The following is a 14,795-nucleotide window of genomic DNA, read 5'->3' as shown; positions in this document are numbered from 1 at the left end:
CGGGCGTGGAGGAGAGCTAGACTGGGTTGTAAGAGTGGGCGGGGCTAGGAGAAGGGGTCTCTGCTTGGTACTGGACGCACACGCCCGCTGGTTTGGGGGGAGGGAAGGGGCTCGAGGAAGGAGCCGTGAGGGGAGGGGCAGTGAGAGGTGGGGTTGGAGGAAGGGGCGGGTCGGAGTTGGAGGAAGGGGCGATGAGGGGAAGGGCCGAGGAAAGGGTGGCGAGAGGAGGGGTTTCTAGGGGAGGGGCTGAGGAAGGAGTGGTGAGGGAGGGGTCGGGGAGGGGGAGAGGGATTGGAGGAAGCTGCGGTGAGGAGCGGGGCATTGAGGGGAGGGGTTGGAAGAAGGGGCCGAGGAGGACGTAGGGCGGAGTTGGAGGAAGGGGCGGTAAGGAGAGGGGCTGAGGAGGGGGCGGGGCCGAGGAAGGGTATTGAGGGGAGGGGAGGGCGGCGCGGGGAGGGGTTGGAGGAAGGGGCCGAGAAGGAGGTGGAGGGGAGGGGTCGGAGGAAGGGGCGGGAGGGGAGGGTCGGAGAGGGGAGCGCTTGGTGGAAGCGGCGGTGAGGGGAGGGGCCGAGAAAGGGGCTTGAGGGGAAAAAAGGTTGGACACCTGCGGGCGGAAGGCTCTGAGTGGGTACAGCCGCGCAGGGGTCCTTCGCAGAGGACCGGTAGGGATTCTGGAAGAGGAGGTGCGGGGCCGTACCGAGGGGGCGGCCGCCAGAGCATGCGCACGGGCTCTGCAGCGGTCGGGCGCGGAGTTGGGGCGCGGGGACGCGGGGCGGCGCGAAGCGGGGCCCTCTGCCGCCCCGCGCTCTCATGTACGCCTTCTACTCGCTGCTCATCTACATCTTCTACAGCCTCTTTCGCAGGGATGGCGGGGCCGCGGCGGCCGCCGACCCTGGGAACCCCGCCCAGGTGAGCGGGGGCGGGCGCAGCTCGGCCGGCGACCCCCTTCCGGAGAACGGTTTTGCAGGCCGGCGCTGCGTAGGTCCCGGGGCGCTGACGCGGGGGAGGGGCCGTGCCGAGGACCCCGTCTCTGGTGTTGGAAGCTGAGAGCCCGGCTCCAGCCCCTCGGGCTCAGTTCTCGGAGGCAGGGAGCCCCACGGGCTGCCTGGCCTCGCCTCAGGGACTCCCCCCCGCTCCCTCCCTAGAGTGCCCGCGGCAAGCCCGGGGGTCGCCGCCGCCCCGACCAGCCCACCGCAGAGCTGTGGACCGAGCTGACCGGTCTGGTCGGTAGGTACTGTTGGTGCATCGGGAGTGCTGCGTCTCCCGGGGCAACGAGGGAGCGCCGCCGTCCGAGAGATGCAGGGGTGCCCGTGCCCTCATTGGGAGGGAGGGAGCTGGCAGGTGCCGGCTAGTGGCCTAGCATCCGACACGTGACCCAGCACGCCTACCCATCCCACTGCCTCGCAGGCTGCTCGGAGTCCGAGGATGGGCCGGGAGGGGCAGCGGAGGGCCGTCCGGCCGAGGTCTCACTGGAGGAGGCTCTCGTGCGTCTTGCGGAGTTCCTCTCAGTCCAGCTGGGGGCGGAAGAGAGCTTCGGGAATTCTGCCGACCTGAGCAAGGTAAGCAGAGTTGAGATTTCTACGGCAACCTGTTCTGTGTTCTCAGGCCTACTGATTTCCATCCATACGTCTGTATCCTCTCCACCCGGCCCCCATCCTTTTCCACTTGGATTTCTATTTCTTTCCCAGCCTGGTGATGTTCCCCCACTGTTGACGGTGACCGGTCAGCTCTTGGCCCTCCTGGCATGGATTCGGAGCCCCAGGGGGAGGCAGGTCCTGCCCCAGGCGACGCAGCCAGCCTCAGGGGTGCAGCCCCCCACTCCTGCTGGTGCGTAAGGAGTAGTGAGTTGAAGAGGGAGTTTGTCCAGGGAGTGACGCCCACCAGAACCCTAGCAGCCAGATGTGAGGTGTCCCTTCCTTCAGGCCAGAGAGCTCTTCTGTCCTGACTGGGTCCACCCCACCCCAGGATCCCCATCCCAAGAAGAAAGCCCTCCTGTTTCACCAAGGGGTGAGGCCCAGGGGCAGCAGCCTCCTCAGTTAGAGGAGGACCAGAGAGCTTGGCAGCGGCTGGGACAGCTTATCCTTGGACAGGTGAGGGGCCCAGGAGGCAGTGGGGGGTTGGGGGGGTCTGGAAGGGGACTGGAAGGAGGCGTTCCACCCGGTGCTCTTTCCTCCTTTTCAGCTGGAAGAGCTGAAGCAGCAGCTGGAACTGCAGGAGAAGGAGCTGGGCCAGCTGCGTGTGGGAGTGGTGAGGCTGCTGGGGTGGGGGCTGGACAAGGGGGACATGAGAGGGTCTCAGCCTCCAGGTGAGTTTTGAGGGCTTCCTTCTCTCCCAGGGGGCGACAGACTCGGAGAAAAGGGTTCAGCATCTGACTCTGGAAAACAAGGCCCTGAAACAGAGCCTGAGCCTTACTCGGGACCTCCTGCTGCACTGGGGCCCCGCCCCCCCCAACAGGGCCCCGCAGGTATCCTGCTCCTTAGCTGCCACTGTCCCTGCAGCCCGGGGCTCCTGCACCCTGGTCTCTAGCAACACCGCCTGGGCTTTCTCAGGACTTTGCGCTCACTGGAGCAGAGGCAGGGAGCCCCCTCTGACCCTTCAGACCTGAGGCCCAGACTGTGGGTGGCAAATGCGTGGCAGCCCCTTCAGGGAGGCTGATGCCCGTGGGAGAATCCCCTCCTTCCAGTCCATGGTTTCTCCCAGTGACTGACTCCAGGAGAGCAGAGAGACGTGGGGACAGGAGCCCTGCCTGGATTGGGAGGCGGGTGTGTGACCAGCTTTGTGAGCCCCTGTCGACTTGACTTTCTCATCTGTAAAATGGCGCAGCTGGAGTGCCCCTCCCTGAGTTTCCTCCTGGCTCCACACTTCAGCTGCCCCACTCCCCTTGCAGGAACAGGAGGAGGCAGAGGCACTGCTGGAGCTCCGGGGCCGGCTTCAAGAGGCCCAGGACACCACAGAAGCTCTCCGAGTCCAGGTGGGCTCTGGGCCCAGGGGCTGGGAAGTCTGGGGCTCTGGGGAGGGGGTGTCTGAGGCAGAGCCTGGTAAGTGCCTGTTTCCTCAGTGACAGGGCTGGGGTTGGGTGGGGCAGCTAGGGGTGCAGGAGGTGCAGCTTCAGGGCCTTCGGGGGGCCCTCCGGCAGCTCCAGCAGGAGGCTGAGCAGAAGTGCAGGAGGGAGCTGCAGCAGATGCGCGGGCAGCTGGCAGGTAAGGGCTGGGCTCCGGAGCTCACGGGAAGGCTGTGGGGTCTGGGCTTTCCCTCACAACAGCCTTCCTGCCCCCAGGACTTCGTGCTCGCATGGCCAGCTTGCGTCAGGGCTGTGGGGATCTCCGAGGACTGGTCAGCACCTTTACCCAGAGCTGCCAGGGTTCGCTGAGCGAAGCCCGGGGCCAGGTCAGGACCACTCGCTCCCCTCCCTTGCACTTGTTCTCTGTGCAGCCTCGTCACTGGCCTCCCCTTGGGGAACCCCTGCTCTCCCTTCCTTTCCAGCCCCAGGGTCTTGTCTCGTCTACTGCAAATCTTAGGTTCTGGAACCAGAACAACTGTGTTCTGTGCAAACTGGGGTGACGGTGAATCCCTCACAGGATTGCCAGGAAGCCCACGGTCCTCCTCGGGTCCCTGAGCTCCATCCCAGGCCCACTGAATGACGCCCCAAGGGTCTGAAGCCACTGAAAGTTGTGGATCCCCACAGCTGGGGGCCACGTGGTGGATATTGCCCTCAGCACCCCATCCCTCGCTCTCTTCCCACTGCCTTCCCCTTCCTCACCTTTCTGTGCCCCCAGGTATCGTGGGCCCTGGGGGCACTGTCAGCGGGCGGGGCTGGGACTCAGCTCCTTGAGGCACAGCAGGGGCCCCCAACTGGATGCCCAGGGCGGCTGCTGGAGCTCAAGGGTATGGCAGGCTTGGGGAGAAAAGGGCTGGGGCAGCAGAGGTGGGGGACATGGGGGCTCTCCATGCTTCAGGATCTGGGAGGCAGCCCCCTGATCTGATCTCCACCCCAGGAAACATCCGTGTGCTCTGTCGGCTGAGGCCAGGGACACCCTCCAACTTGGTGAGCTTAGAGCCCGGCCCGGGTGGCACTGTCACCACCTGCTATCGAGGGCACCAGCGTCGCTTCCGCCTGGACTGGGTCTTCCCTCCACACGCCAGCCAGGAGGAGGTGATGCTCCACCCTTTCACCTGTGTCAGCTGTCACTCAGAGTTCCCTGGAGACCAGAGAAGGCTCCTGTCTGTCTGCCCTCCCAGGAGAGAGGGCGGCTGGACTCCAGCAGGGAAGGGGAGGGAGCCAGAGGGTCTGGGAGGCAGGACTGGTATGCTAGCTGGGCACCTACTTTCTTTCCAGGATTTCCGCTTTGCATCCCCCCACCAAACTCTGCAGGCTGGGGGGGACAGACTTTATGGCTTAAACAGGAAGATTAACATTTTCAAAAGTAACTTTGTGCCAGGAAACGAAGGAAAATGAACACGTTTGAGGTGATGGTTACTCAGGGGGCTGTGGAGCATGGCTGGGGTGCTGTTGTTGTTGTGAGGTCAGTACTGTGACCTCCCTCCCGCAGGCTTCACTGACTGCCCACTCCCCTGGCCCAGGGTCCAGAGATGGTCAGCTCTGAGGGTGGGTAGCTCTCCTTGTTTTGTTGGCAAGGGGAGTGGGGGGGCACAGGTGAGCTTCCAACCCCAGCCCCCCGCTGCCTCGTTTCCTGCACACTATCTTCACTGCACACCAACTTGCAACTAGAGCTCAGGAAACAAGGCTGAGAGCTGGGAGGGGGTGAGGCGAGGGGCAGAGCTATCAGAGACCCAGACCTGTGCTGGCCTCACGGGGACAGACTGTGATGAGAGTGCCTGGCAGGTACTCCCTTCCTCACTTTTTGGGGCACCGCAGCCGTTTTCCACCTACCTCTATTTAGCCCCCATACCACCCCCACCCTGTCTTCAGCCTCCATCCCAACTGCAGCCCTGAACAGGGGCCCCTCGTCTACTGTCCTCTGGGTAGCCTTCCTAGACAGGGTCCTCCACTTCTGGCTGAAAGAGCCGAAGGGCTGTTACTGGGCTCCCTCACCTGTATTCCCCATCTCTGTCTGCAGTAGCGCCCCCGACGCTCCTTTCTAGTCATGGAATCCTAGCAACCTCACTGGCAATTCTGGATTCTGCCCTTGTAGCTGGCAACCAAAATTTCAAAGAGATCTGACAGCCCAGTGGTTACCCGCCACCTGGGCACAAAAGCTGGCCGACTGTGTCATTGCTCAAGAGGCTGCTGCTGGTGTCCAGTTGCCAAAGGACGCAAGTCCCAGCTCCATCTCCCCTTCACCTGCCTCTCTGCACCCTCCCAGGGCCCGACTTCCAGGATCCTGGTTGCCCACCAGCCTCCACACATGGGACCCTCTGGGTTCATCTTTCATGTGCCAAGTGCTGCACTAGTCCTCTTGGTCTGCATTCTCACTTAATCCTCACAACAGGTGCCACTACAGCCCTCATCTCACAGAGGGCAAGATGAGTGACTTGCCTCCAGTCACACCCAGGGTTTGAACTTGGCCCTCAAGCCCAGGGTCTGGGCTCTTGCCTGCTACACCCCCAAGCCTTCCAAGCAGTCAATCGTCAATCAATACTCTGCATCACCTGTTCCTGCTACCTGTCACGTCCCTTCCCTACTTTGCCTGGCAAATTCTGGCAAATGCCACCTTCTCCAGGGAGCCTCACCTGTCTGTTGGGAGATCCACTCTTCCACTGTGCTCCCCTAGAGCCAGCCTCCTTCCAGGGGAATCAAGTTTTGTTCACACCTTGCCCCAGGTCCTGGGGCTTAGGGCCCCTCCCAACCCCTCCTACTCCTAGGTCTTCAGGGAGCTGGAGTCGGCTGTGCTGTCCTGCCTCGGAGGCTACAGTGTCTGCATTTTCACCTACGGTCAGACAGGGACGGGAAAGACCTACAGCATGGAGGTGGGAAAGGGGGCAGTCTGGGTGGCTCCTGGGGCCAGTGGCTGGGATGTGAGCCCGATGAGGCACCCCACCCCCTCCCCAGGGCCCACCTGAGGACCCTGGCATAGCTCCTAGGGCGCTGCAGTCACTGTTCCGGGAGATGGGAACAGGGGGACAGCACCACGTGACCCTCAGCATGGTGGAGATCTACAACGAGGCTGTCAGGTCAGGGCCGCAAACGGTGCCTCCTCCCCGCCCGGGGGCCCCAACTTCTGGCTCCGCCCCTCAGAACCCCCAACAGAGCCTTCCCTCTTTTCGCCAGGGACCTCCTAGCCCCAGGGCCTCCCCAGCGCCTGGCAGTGAGGCAGGGCCCAGCAGGCGAAGGGGGGATCCAGGTGGCTGGCCTCACCCACTGGGACGTGCCCAATCTGGAGTCGTTGCACCAGGTGAGGGTGCCCCGTGGGGCCACGCAGCCCTCCAAGCCCCCGCCCTGTACTCCCACCTGGGCCGCGGACGCCGCAGCAGGCCAGCCCTGTCCTCCGTCCTCCAGATGCTGAACCTGGGGAGGAGCAACCGGGCCACCGCCGCCACAGCCATGAACCAGCACAGCTCTCGTTCGCACGCCCTGGTCACGCTGACGCTGCGCACGGCGTCCCCATCAAGCGGTCCCGGCACCGCAGGTACCTCGGCGTCTGAGTCCTGCGGGGGGCTTCGCTGCACCCGAGACCGGGCCTCCCTCCACGCCGGGCTCGCTCGCCCCTGCAGGCACGCTGCACCTAGTGGACCTGGCAGGGTCCGAGCGCGCCTGGAAGGCAGGGGCGGCCGGCACGTCGCATGAAGACCGGGACGGCGCTCAGCGTCTGCGGGAGGCTCGGACCATCAACCGCTCGCTGCTGGCGCTGGGAGGAGTGATGGCCGCGCTGCGGGCTCGCCGGCCACACGTGCCCTTCCGCGACTCGCAGCTCACGCGCCTGCTGCAGCCTGCACTGGGCCCTGGCGCCACCGCTGTGCTGCTGCTGCAGGTGGGACCAGGCGGCCGCGGCCCGCGGGAGGGTCCTTTGCATGCCAGGCGCCGCCCACCCGGGCCCGCCCACCAGCGCCGCTCCCCGCAGGTCTCCACGCGGCCCGAGGATCTCGGCGAGACCGTGTGCTCGCTCAAGTTCGCCGAGCGAGTGGGGCGAGTGGAGCTGGGGCCTGCTAGGCCCCGCAGGGCCCCGCGCTCCGGGACGCCCTCCTCCCTGAGCACCGACACACCACTCTCTGGGACCCCCTGCACCGCCACGCCCTCGCCCGGCAGCCCTCCAAGCCCCGGCCTGGACAGCGGCTCCAGCTCGGCCCTGGCACCGCCGGAGGACCTGCCTTCGTAGTCCTGCCCGAGGAGTCTGGGTCGCGTCTCTGCCGGCAGAGGCAGCGAAGTCCCTATTCCCCCCACGACCTCCTTGATCTCTGGGGGCCCACTGCCCCCCAGACTCCCAGAGTCCACCCCTTTCTGTCCCGCCCCCAGAAGTGTTCCGCCTGGGGTAATGATCACACCACCGCCCCCCCCCCCCCCCCCCCCGCCCAGGCCCTTAGCTTATCACCATCTGCTGTTATCGCCGCGCACAGCAGGGGATCCCAGAGTCGCGGAGGCAGACCCTGGCCAAGTGGCCACCAGACTCACTACCCCATCACCAAACATCAGACTTGCATTAAAATGTCGTTTGTTCCTTTACTCTTATCTTCCCCACTACCACCACCAAAACCAGGTAGGGTCTCCATTCTCCGTCCCCTCCCCCCAAAGGTGCTACCTCCTTGCCAGGCAACAGTGGAGGGGGGACAGGACTTAGGGATGGAGCGGCTGGGGTGGTCATCAGGTCTACCCTCCCCCAGCCCGGAGCCAGGGAGGGGAAGTGACAGATGGTGATGGATGGATGGATGGATAGATGGACAGAGGGCTGCAGAAGGTGGGACCAGGAAGGGGACAGGAAGGGCTACTTCAAGCACAGCCCTGTTCCTTCCAGCCTTGCCTCTCGGGGTAAGAGAGGCATGACTGACCGTCAGGGCTGCGGTGGTGCCCAGCTGGGCCACAGCTCTTCGGGAGTGTCCAATAAACACGCGATTCTCAGCACGGCTGGTACCTCGTGTATCGAGGCGGAGCCACACATCCCTTAGTTTCCCCTCAACAGGCCTCAGGGTGGCAGGAGAGGGTGGGAGAGGAAAGCAGCCCCTGCCCTGGGAGCCTCACAGGCTGTACCAGGAGAGTAGCCAGCCTGGGGTAGGGGCAGCCAGGTCTCGGGGGTGGCTAACCCACGCATCATAGATGCTTTTGTTGGGTGGCACCCCCTGGAAGAGGGCATCTAGATCCCAGAGCAGCCTTGGGGGGCCATGGGTTTCAGGGACCACCCCCCAATAGCCTGTGCTGGTTGAGGGGGGGCACCGGGGGCAGGAGGTGGGTGGCAGTGGGGCAAATGGCATCACCACGTTGGGAGTGTAAATGGGCAAGTAGGAGGTAGGTAGCTGCCCCCAAAGCGAGGCCCTGTGGCTTCCACCAGGGAGTCCCCCAGGGCCTGGGGTACCCTGCAGTAAGTGCAGGGGCCAGGCTCTGGGTTCAGGGGAGAGGGGCGAGGGCCTGCTGTTTCCCCCCTGGGAAGTCTCCCCTTCTGCTCTCAGGGACCCTGGGAGGGGGCAGACGGGCCACAGAGGCCTCTCAGAGGTGGGGACTGGAGTGGGTGCCTCTTCCTCCCCTATGCGAACTGAGCCTGACCGACTTGGGCTGCTCGGCGGCGCCCCCTCCCCGGAGTCCCCTAGCAGAGACTTTATGCTGAAGCCCTCGCGGGGCGGCGGCTGGGGACTGGGCGGCCGGTAGGGCCGGCCATGCAGCACATAGGGGCCCAGGTCCTTGGCGAAGGCTCCCCTGGCGCCCCTGCTCTGCCAGCGCCTGCACAGGGCCGTGTTCTGCAGCCGCAGCGCCTCGGCTGGGATCAGGCTCACGTCGACCGCCCAGAAGTTGCCCTTGGCCTGGGGCTTCGCGGGATCTTTGGGCACCTGGTGGAGGAGGGGGGCAGGCTTGGGTGGGGCTGTACGACCCCGGATACTCAGAATTTCCGCCCGCGTCCCGCCCCCAGGCTCCGACCCTCGCCCTGCCCCACCTTGCGGAAGCACCGGTTGGAGGAGAGGTTGTGGCGGATGGAGTCTTTCCAGCCCTCGTAATCGTCCCTGAAGAAGGGGAACACGGCCTGGACCTGACGGATGATCTGAAACCATCGGGCGGGCAGCGGGCGCCGTGAGCCGGGGCGCGTGGGTGGGGGGCCACGCTGCCCCTCCCCTCGCCTCTGCGTGGCCCCCCTCGCCGGGAAGGGGCCTGCCTGAGTGCTTTAGCTCTCTCCCTGGGTGCCCAGGCCAAGGACCGGCCCCACTGGCATGGCTGGGTAGGAGGCCGGAGCCTGAGCCTCCGAGCAGGGGCCAGGTGGAGGACGCTTCCGGGGACAGGTCCGATCACGGAGTGTGAGGGAGAGCGGGCGGGGATCCTCTCACCTGGGCCAGCTTCAGCCTGCGGGAGGGTGCGGCCTGGATCACCAGGGCGATCATGGCCAAGTAGGTGTAGGGGGGCTTGTCATGCCGCAGGTATCTCTTCTTCCTCCTCTGGGGGTGCTGGGAGGGCGACTCCCCCCCGGGGAGCCCCAGGCGGGGGTTGCTGCAGGGCCCCATGCAGAGGAAGCAGGCAACGTGGGCAGGGGTCCGGCCGGGTGGTGGGCGCAGGGCACTGGGGCAGTGTGGTAGTGTGGTGAGGAAGAGCTGGGGCCTGAGGCCAGGCGGGGGCTGGCGGGCCAAGCCCTTTATCATTCGGATGGAAGGGGGAGGGGAGGGGAGGCCAAGGGAGGTAGAAATACGCGGTGGGGGAGGGGAGCGTGCAGAGGGCAGCCACAATTAGCAGGTTTCGGTTAATCTGGAAGGGAGGGGCAGGAAAGACTCCAGTGGGGGCTGCAGGCGGCCACCCCCCAGGCCTCATTCCTCACCGCTGGGCTGCCTTTGGCACCCCCCCTAGAGCTGTAAGGAAAAGCCCTTGGAAGGGTCTTATGACCCACAGTTACTTTATCCCATCTAGATCCCAGGTTCACATTTAACAGATGGGGGAGTGATTGGTCCAAGAGGAGCCGCCAAGAAGGGGTGGGTCCTGCCCAGAGTTCAAGGCCAAGCAGCTAGCAGGACTTGGGTGGTGGTCTGGGAGGGCTTCCTAGAGGAAACCTCAGAAATAAAAGAAGGATACAGTTGACTCAAGGGATTTTCCCACAGGCTGCTGCATGGCCCCAGAAGGCTCCCCAGGCCCTGGAGGTCACTTTCCTTCCCTCCTTGGTGCTGGTCAACAGTGGGTCCTGGGAACTGACCATAACAATAGTCCCTCATTATGCCCTGTGCACCTCACTGGTCCTGGGTAAGCTGGACCCCCCTGGCTTGAGAGAACTTCCTGGAAGTATGTTTGCCTCTCTACTCTTCTGGTCCTCTGGGTCCAGATACTCTGGAGGTTGTCCCCTGAGGAGGACGCCACTTGGTCCTCTGGGGCACTCAGGCAGTGCCCCTGGGTGGGTGTGCATGGAAGGAGAGGCCTTATAGCTGTAGGTATTTACTGGCTACCACTTGGGGCCAGGCCTTGAGAACACAGCCCTGTGGGTCATGGTGCCTGCCCAGGGGAGCCTGCAAGAACCACTTGGCATCACCCTGGGCAGGAGTGAGGACAGGTGTGTTATGTCTGGGTACACAGGGCTTCCCAGGCAGCCCCAATGCCCTGTGGCTTAGGCGAGGAGGGAGATGCTCCCCAGGCAGGAGGGGGGTAGGCCTGAGTAGAGGAGGGGCACTCTGGGAGACAGAGTGGAGGCTGAGCCTGGGGAGGCCTGCAGGGCCAGCACCCTTTGGTCAGCCCTGGCCAGAGCTTCTGAGTGCTTTAGCAGGCACGGGGCCTGGCCCAAAGGTGCGATTCTGGAAAAATGCATTTGGCAGCTGCCCGGAGACATGGTCCTCCCGGGTCCCAGACCCTTCTGTCCCCTGACCTCCTCCCTGGCCATCTAGTCTGTGGCTCTCCCCCTCAAGTCAGTCAGGGCCTGTGCTCTGTACCCTGACCCAAAGCCTGGGTTCCCCCCGGTGAGGACTGGGCAAGTCTGCAAAGGGATTATCTGGCCCGGGACACCAGCAGTGGTGGGGTGTTGCTACTAGGACCCCAGACCCGAGCAAAGCCACAGAAGCACAGGGAGACTTTCTATCGTTTCACTCTAAGATTTCGGCTTTTCTTGGGCGGCAGCAGCACCCCTTCCGAACACACACCAATTATACCCTTAGAGGGTGGAAAATCTGCAGCCTACAGTGGGTGCCCAGCTCTCACTGAGGTGCTGAGGGAAGGGGTGAGTGATGGGTGCAGTGGAGGAGGAAGCCTGGAGCTGAGATGGATGATGTATGTGGGGTACCACACGGCTCCCTCCACTATCTCAGACTCTTTCTTCAGACTTCACCTGGCTTCCTCTGGATCCCTATGTCACCTCCTCAACTCCTGTCTGTTTCCAGGGCTCTAGCTGAGGGGTCCTTGTGCCTCACCAGGCGACCTATGGCTTCCTAGCTCCACTCGGTCATTTGAGAGGTCTTTTTCTCCAACAGGTCTTAAGTCACCCCCTCTCCTCCACTGGTCCTCCTGTGCTTCCAGGATAAAGCCCAGCTCTTGGTTTGGCGTTCAAGGCTCCTCATGTCCTGACTGTTCATCACTGACCGCACGTACCACCCTACCGGGCCCCCGCCCTCCTAAACCACCACCTCAATTCTTCCCACCGGGTCCTTCCACCTCTGCGCATGCTCTTCTCTACACCAGTGATGCCCCTGCTTTGTCGAGTGAACTCTGACCCTTCCTTAAAAGCTCAGCGTAAATAGATGACCACCCTCCTGGGAACCTTTTGATTACTTGCCCTTCCCGCCCCAACCGGGCCCCACCGCGCCGAGGACGCCCCTACCACAGACGTTTGCACCGTGCGGTCAGCAACCTCCCTCTACTTGCTCCGCGCAAGCCCCGCCCCCGCGCGGCTCGGCCCCGCCCCCGCGGCTCGGCCCCGCCCCCCGCGGCTCGGCCCCGCCCCCTGCTCCCACTGGCAGCCGCGGCTTCCGGCTCTGGGGCCTGCGGGCCGGAAGTATCGCGTTGCCATGGCGAGGGCCGGGCGCGGGGCCCGCCCCCGCGGCGCCGGGAGGAGCGCTAGGCTGACGGACCCGCAGACGGGCTCCGATCGACTGCGCGGTGGCTGCTGGCGCGAGGCGGAAGGTCAGGCGCGGACTTCCGGGGCCTGCTGGCGGGAGGGGAGGCGCCGGAGGTGGGAGGGGGTGAGGGGAGACGGGGAGGCCCGGGTCCGGGCGGGAGGCTGTCCAGGCCCCGCTTGGGCGCAGGTGGGTGAGGCCCGGGCAGCCGGTGCTGAGGGTCAGGAAGGCTCCTGGAGTGGCAGGCTGTGAAGGCCACCGGTAGGCTGTTCACGTTTTAGCTAAATGTGGAGTTGTTTGCAGCCTTGCAACCTGTTGGTCAGGTAGGCAGCACTAAAGTTACCTCCATGTCAGCTGAGGAAATTAAGGCCTTCGGAGAAGTGACTTGCCAGGCTTCTTTTGGGCTTTGGAGTTAGGCCAGAGGAGAAACTGAAGCCTTTCTGGGGCAAGTTCCTTAAACTTCCAGGGGTTCAAGTGACCTCACTTGGGGGGGGGATCCTGGGCTCCAGCTCACAGATCGGTGTCCGGGCGGGAATACTAGCTGCTGTGTGGTAAGTGCCGGCCGTGCTGGTGCGGAGGCGCTCGGGCCTGGGAGGGAGTATCCACGCCGGGCTGGGGCCCCTCGCCGTCCTGGAGCAGAGGCTGAGGCGACTGTGGGATTAATTTCCGTGGGTGCGGAGACGGGAGGTGTGTACGGAGTCATTCCAGGTTTGGGGAAGCGGGAGAAAGGCTGGACCTCCCCAAACCTCTGGGCCTTCCTTTTCCTCCCGGTTCTTAGCTTGGGGGTGGAGGTGCAGGGGCACCACACTGCTCTTCTCAGTTCCTGCCTTTGCTCCCCCAGCTGCTCCCCACCAGGGTTGGGGAGCTCTCCCTGGGAGAGGTGTAAAGGGCCTCTGTGCCCTGGCTGGGCCGCCTCATTCACTTCAGGGGCGGCAAGGGGAGCCCCAGGCTGGAGTGAGTTGCCTAAGGGGCTGGTGGTTGCCTGAAGGATCTTATGCGGGGCTGGCGCTGGGGTCCTTGCCTGGTGGGTGTGTGGGGCTCTGAGCAGCCAGCTCCCGTACCCCGCCTCTCCTGCCCCATCGGCTCTTACTCAGAGCTGGAATGGGGCAGCGTCAGCAGGTCTGTCCTCCCTTCCTGTGGGCTCTCCACTGACCCTCTCCACTGGCCTCATCCCTTACCTACTTAGTCTGTGCCTGGACTCTGCCCTCCCCAGAAGGTTGCCTGGGCTGTCAGGCACCTAGCAAGGGGGCTCTCGTATCTATGGGCTCAGCGTTGGGGTCTGTGTTCTAGGGATTTTGAATCTCTGCTGTCTATCAACAGTTTGCCTCCACTGTGTGCAGTTTTGGAACCTCAGTCTCGGATGAACCTCTGGTGACCCAGCACACCATCTGTGCCCCAAGAGTGCCCCACCCCAGTGCCTCTGCCATGGTCCGCCTGTTCACTAAAGCAGGATGTCTGGGTGGCAGTGTCTTCCCTCACCTCCAGCGCCCCAGAACTTCCTCCTCAGTACCCCGGATCCTGGCCCTCCTGTCCGTCCCTTCCACCATATAGCCTGCTCCTGTGGCTCCTCAGTTCCGTCCGGGATGGTAGCCTTTGCTCCTGGCTGCGCTCTTCTTGGCCGTGTCTCAGCTCCTCGACTTCACCCTTCTCACCTGAGCCAAAGTGAGGGGTCTGAAACGCAGATCTGATTCTTGTCCTCTCCTCCTGGAAATCCTTCCTCACAAACTGCAGAATGACATGCCTGTCTTTGCACACTAGCCCCCGTCCCCTGCCCAACTCCTGATCACCTTGCCATGTGTGTGTCCGACCACCACCCTCCTGAACTCCTGCAATAGTGGTGGAGGGGAGGGGAGGGAGTACACCTCCCCTGTCCCTTTCCAAGCTCTGTGGCCTTAGGAAAGGTCTTGTCAGCACATCAGATTGAGAAAAAAGACAGAGAAGTGAAGGAAAGTCTAGTTCCACAGACACCCAGGGGAGAGGGTCCCGGGGAGGAGAGCTTGTGCTCCACTGCCAGCAGCGCTGTGTGGGCAACGTGGTGAGGCCCGACGGCGGACGGCGGGTTCTGGGCTGCTTCCTTCCTGGGCGGCTGTGACAAACACAGAGATTGCCAGGACTGCGCGAGACCTTGGTCATTCTTTGCTCTGACCGTTGCTGTTGTGTTGGTTTTGTGTGGCGTGCTTTGTAAGTCTCACCCCCACCCACCCCCTAGAACCTCCTCCCGTTTTGGAAGGAGGAGCGTGGTGTAGTTGCAGGTGAACCCCGGGAGCCTCCAGGACTCAGATGCAGCCCCTGCAGAACCCTCCCCACTGTCAGGGAGGTTGGAATGGCCCTCGCTGCGCTGGCAGGGCCCGCGGTGAGCATTGCCGTTGCCGACAGGCCTCCTGTGTTTCCTCCGGGCTGATCTCCGGGTGGGTGAGCAATGCATGTGTCACCATCGCTGGCTCTGCATCCCAGTGCTGAGCCCGACCCTGACGCAGCTGCACACACAGCTGAGTGGTGGTCCTTTCCATCCAGCCGGCTCAGTGCCAAGCTCACCGTCTCCTGTGTCCCCTTCTGTGCCGTCCCCCAGTGCCCGGAATGTATCTGCTCCTGTGGTTATGGGTGCTTCCTGCAAGTCAGGCACCGGGTTCAGGGAAGAAAACAGTAAATTGAGTCAAAAATGAAAACAGGGTGAAGAGACAGGA

The 14,795-nt window shown here is 63.6% G+C and overlaps 3 protein-coding genes across 5 annotated transcripts in view; 2 read left to right on the top strand and 1 right to left on the bottom strand.

Annotated features, from left to right (window-relative positions):
* The first annotated feature begins 795 nt into the window (after positions 1 to 795).
* KIFC2 (kinesin family member C2) lies at positions 796 to 7,432 on the top strand. Its single transcript, XM_082674727.1, has 18 exons — positions 796 to 909; positions 1,146 to 1,227; positions 1,408 to 1,559; positions 1,689 to 1,827; positions 1,966 to 2,090; positions 2,182 to 2,247; positions 2,336 to 2,464; positions 2,888 to 2,971; positions 3,086 to 3,200; positions 3,278 to 3,387; positions 3,777 to 3,885; positions 3,996 to 4,153; positions 5,824 to 5,928; positions 6,011 to 6,132; positions 6,230 to 6,353; positions 6,458 to 6,587; positions 6,673 to 6,929; positions 7,020 to 7,432. Exons 1-18 carry the CDS (start codon positions 811 to 813, stop codon positions 7,272 to 7,274), a joined length of 2,361 nt encoding a protein of 786 aa, XP_082530853.1. The 5' UTR covers positions 796 to 810; the 3' UTR covers positions 7,275 to 7,432.
* Positions 7,433 to 8,105: 673 nt separating this feature from the next.
* On the bottom strand, positions 8,106 to 9,609 carry FOXH1 (forkhead box H1). The gene is made up of 3 exons (XM_082674397.1): positions 9,421 to 9,609; positions 9,036 to 9,140; positions 8,106 to 8,931 (listed from the first exon to the last, which is right to left on the bottom strand). The coding sequence occupies exons 1-3, from the start codon at positions 9,592 to 9,594 to the stop codon at positions 8,128 to 8,130; spliced, it is 1,083 nt and encodes a 360-aa protein (XP_082530523.1). The 5' UTR covers positions 9,595 to 9,609; the 3' UTR covers positions 8,106 to 8,127.
* Positions 9,610 to 12,105: 2,496 nt separating this feature from the next.
* The window catches only part of PPP1R16A (protein phosphatase 1 regulatory subunit 16A), a 28,846-nt gene continuing 26,156 nt past the window's right edge, over positions 12,106 to 14,795 (top strand). For 2 of the 3 annotated variants that reach the window (XM_082674958.1, XM_082674955.1), the window contains exon 1: positions 12,106 to 12,178. The gene's annotated coding sequence lies outside the window, so the exon portion shown is untranslated. Of the gene's footprint in view, positions 12,179 to 12,241; positions 12,301 to 14,795 lie in introns of those variants that run through there. The other variant, XM_082674956.1, reaches the window with a different exon arrangement.

The sequence above is a fragment of the Grampus griseus genome (genome assembly GCF_964374135.1).
Source record: "Grampus griseus genome assembly, chromosome: 17".
NCBI classification, from domain to species: Eukaryota; Metazoa; Chordata; class Mammalia; order Artiodactyla; family Delphinidae; genus Grampus; species Grampus griseus.
This window is presented reverse-complemented; position numbering and strand designations above follow the sequence as displayed.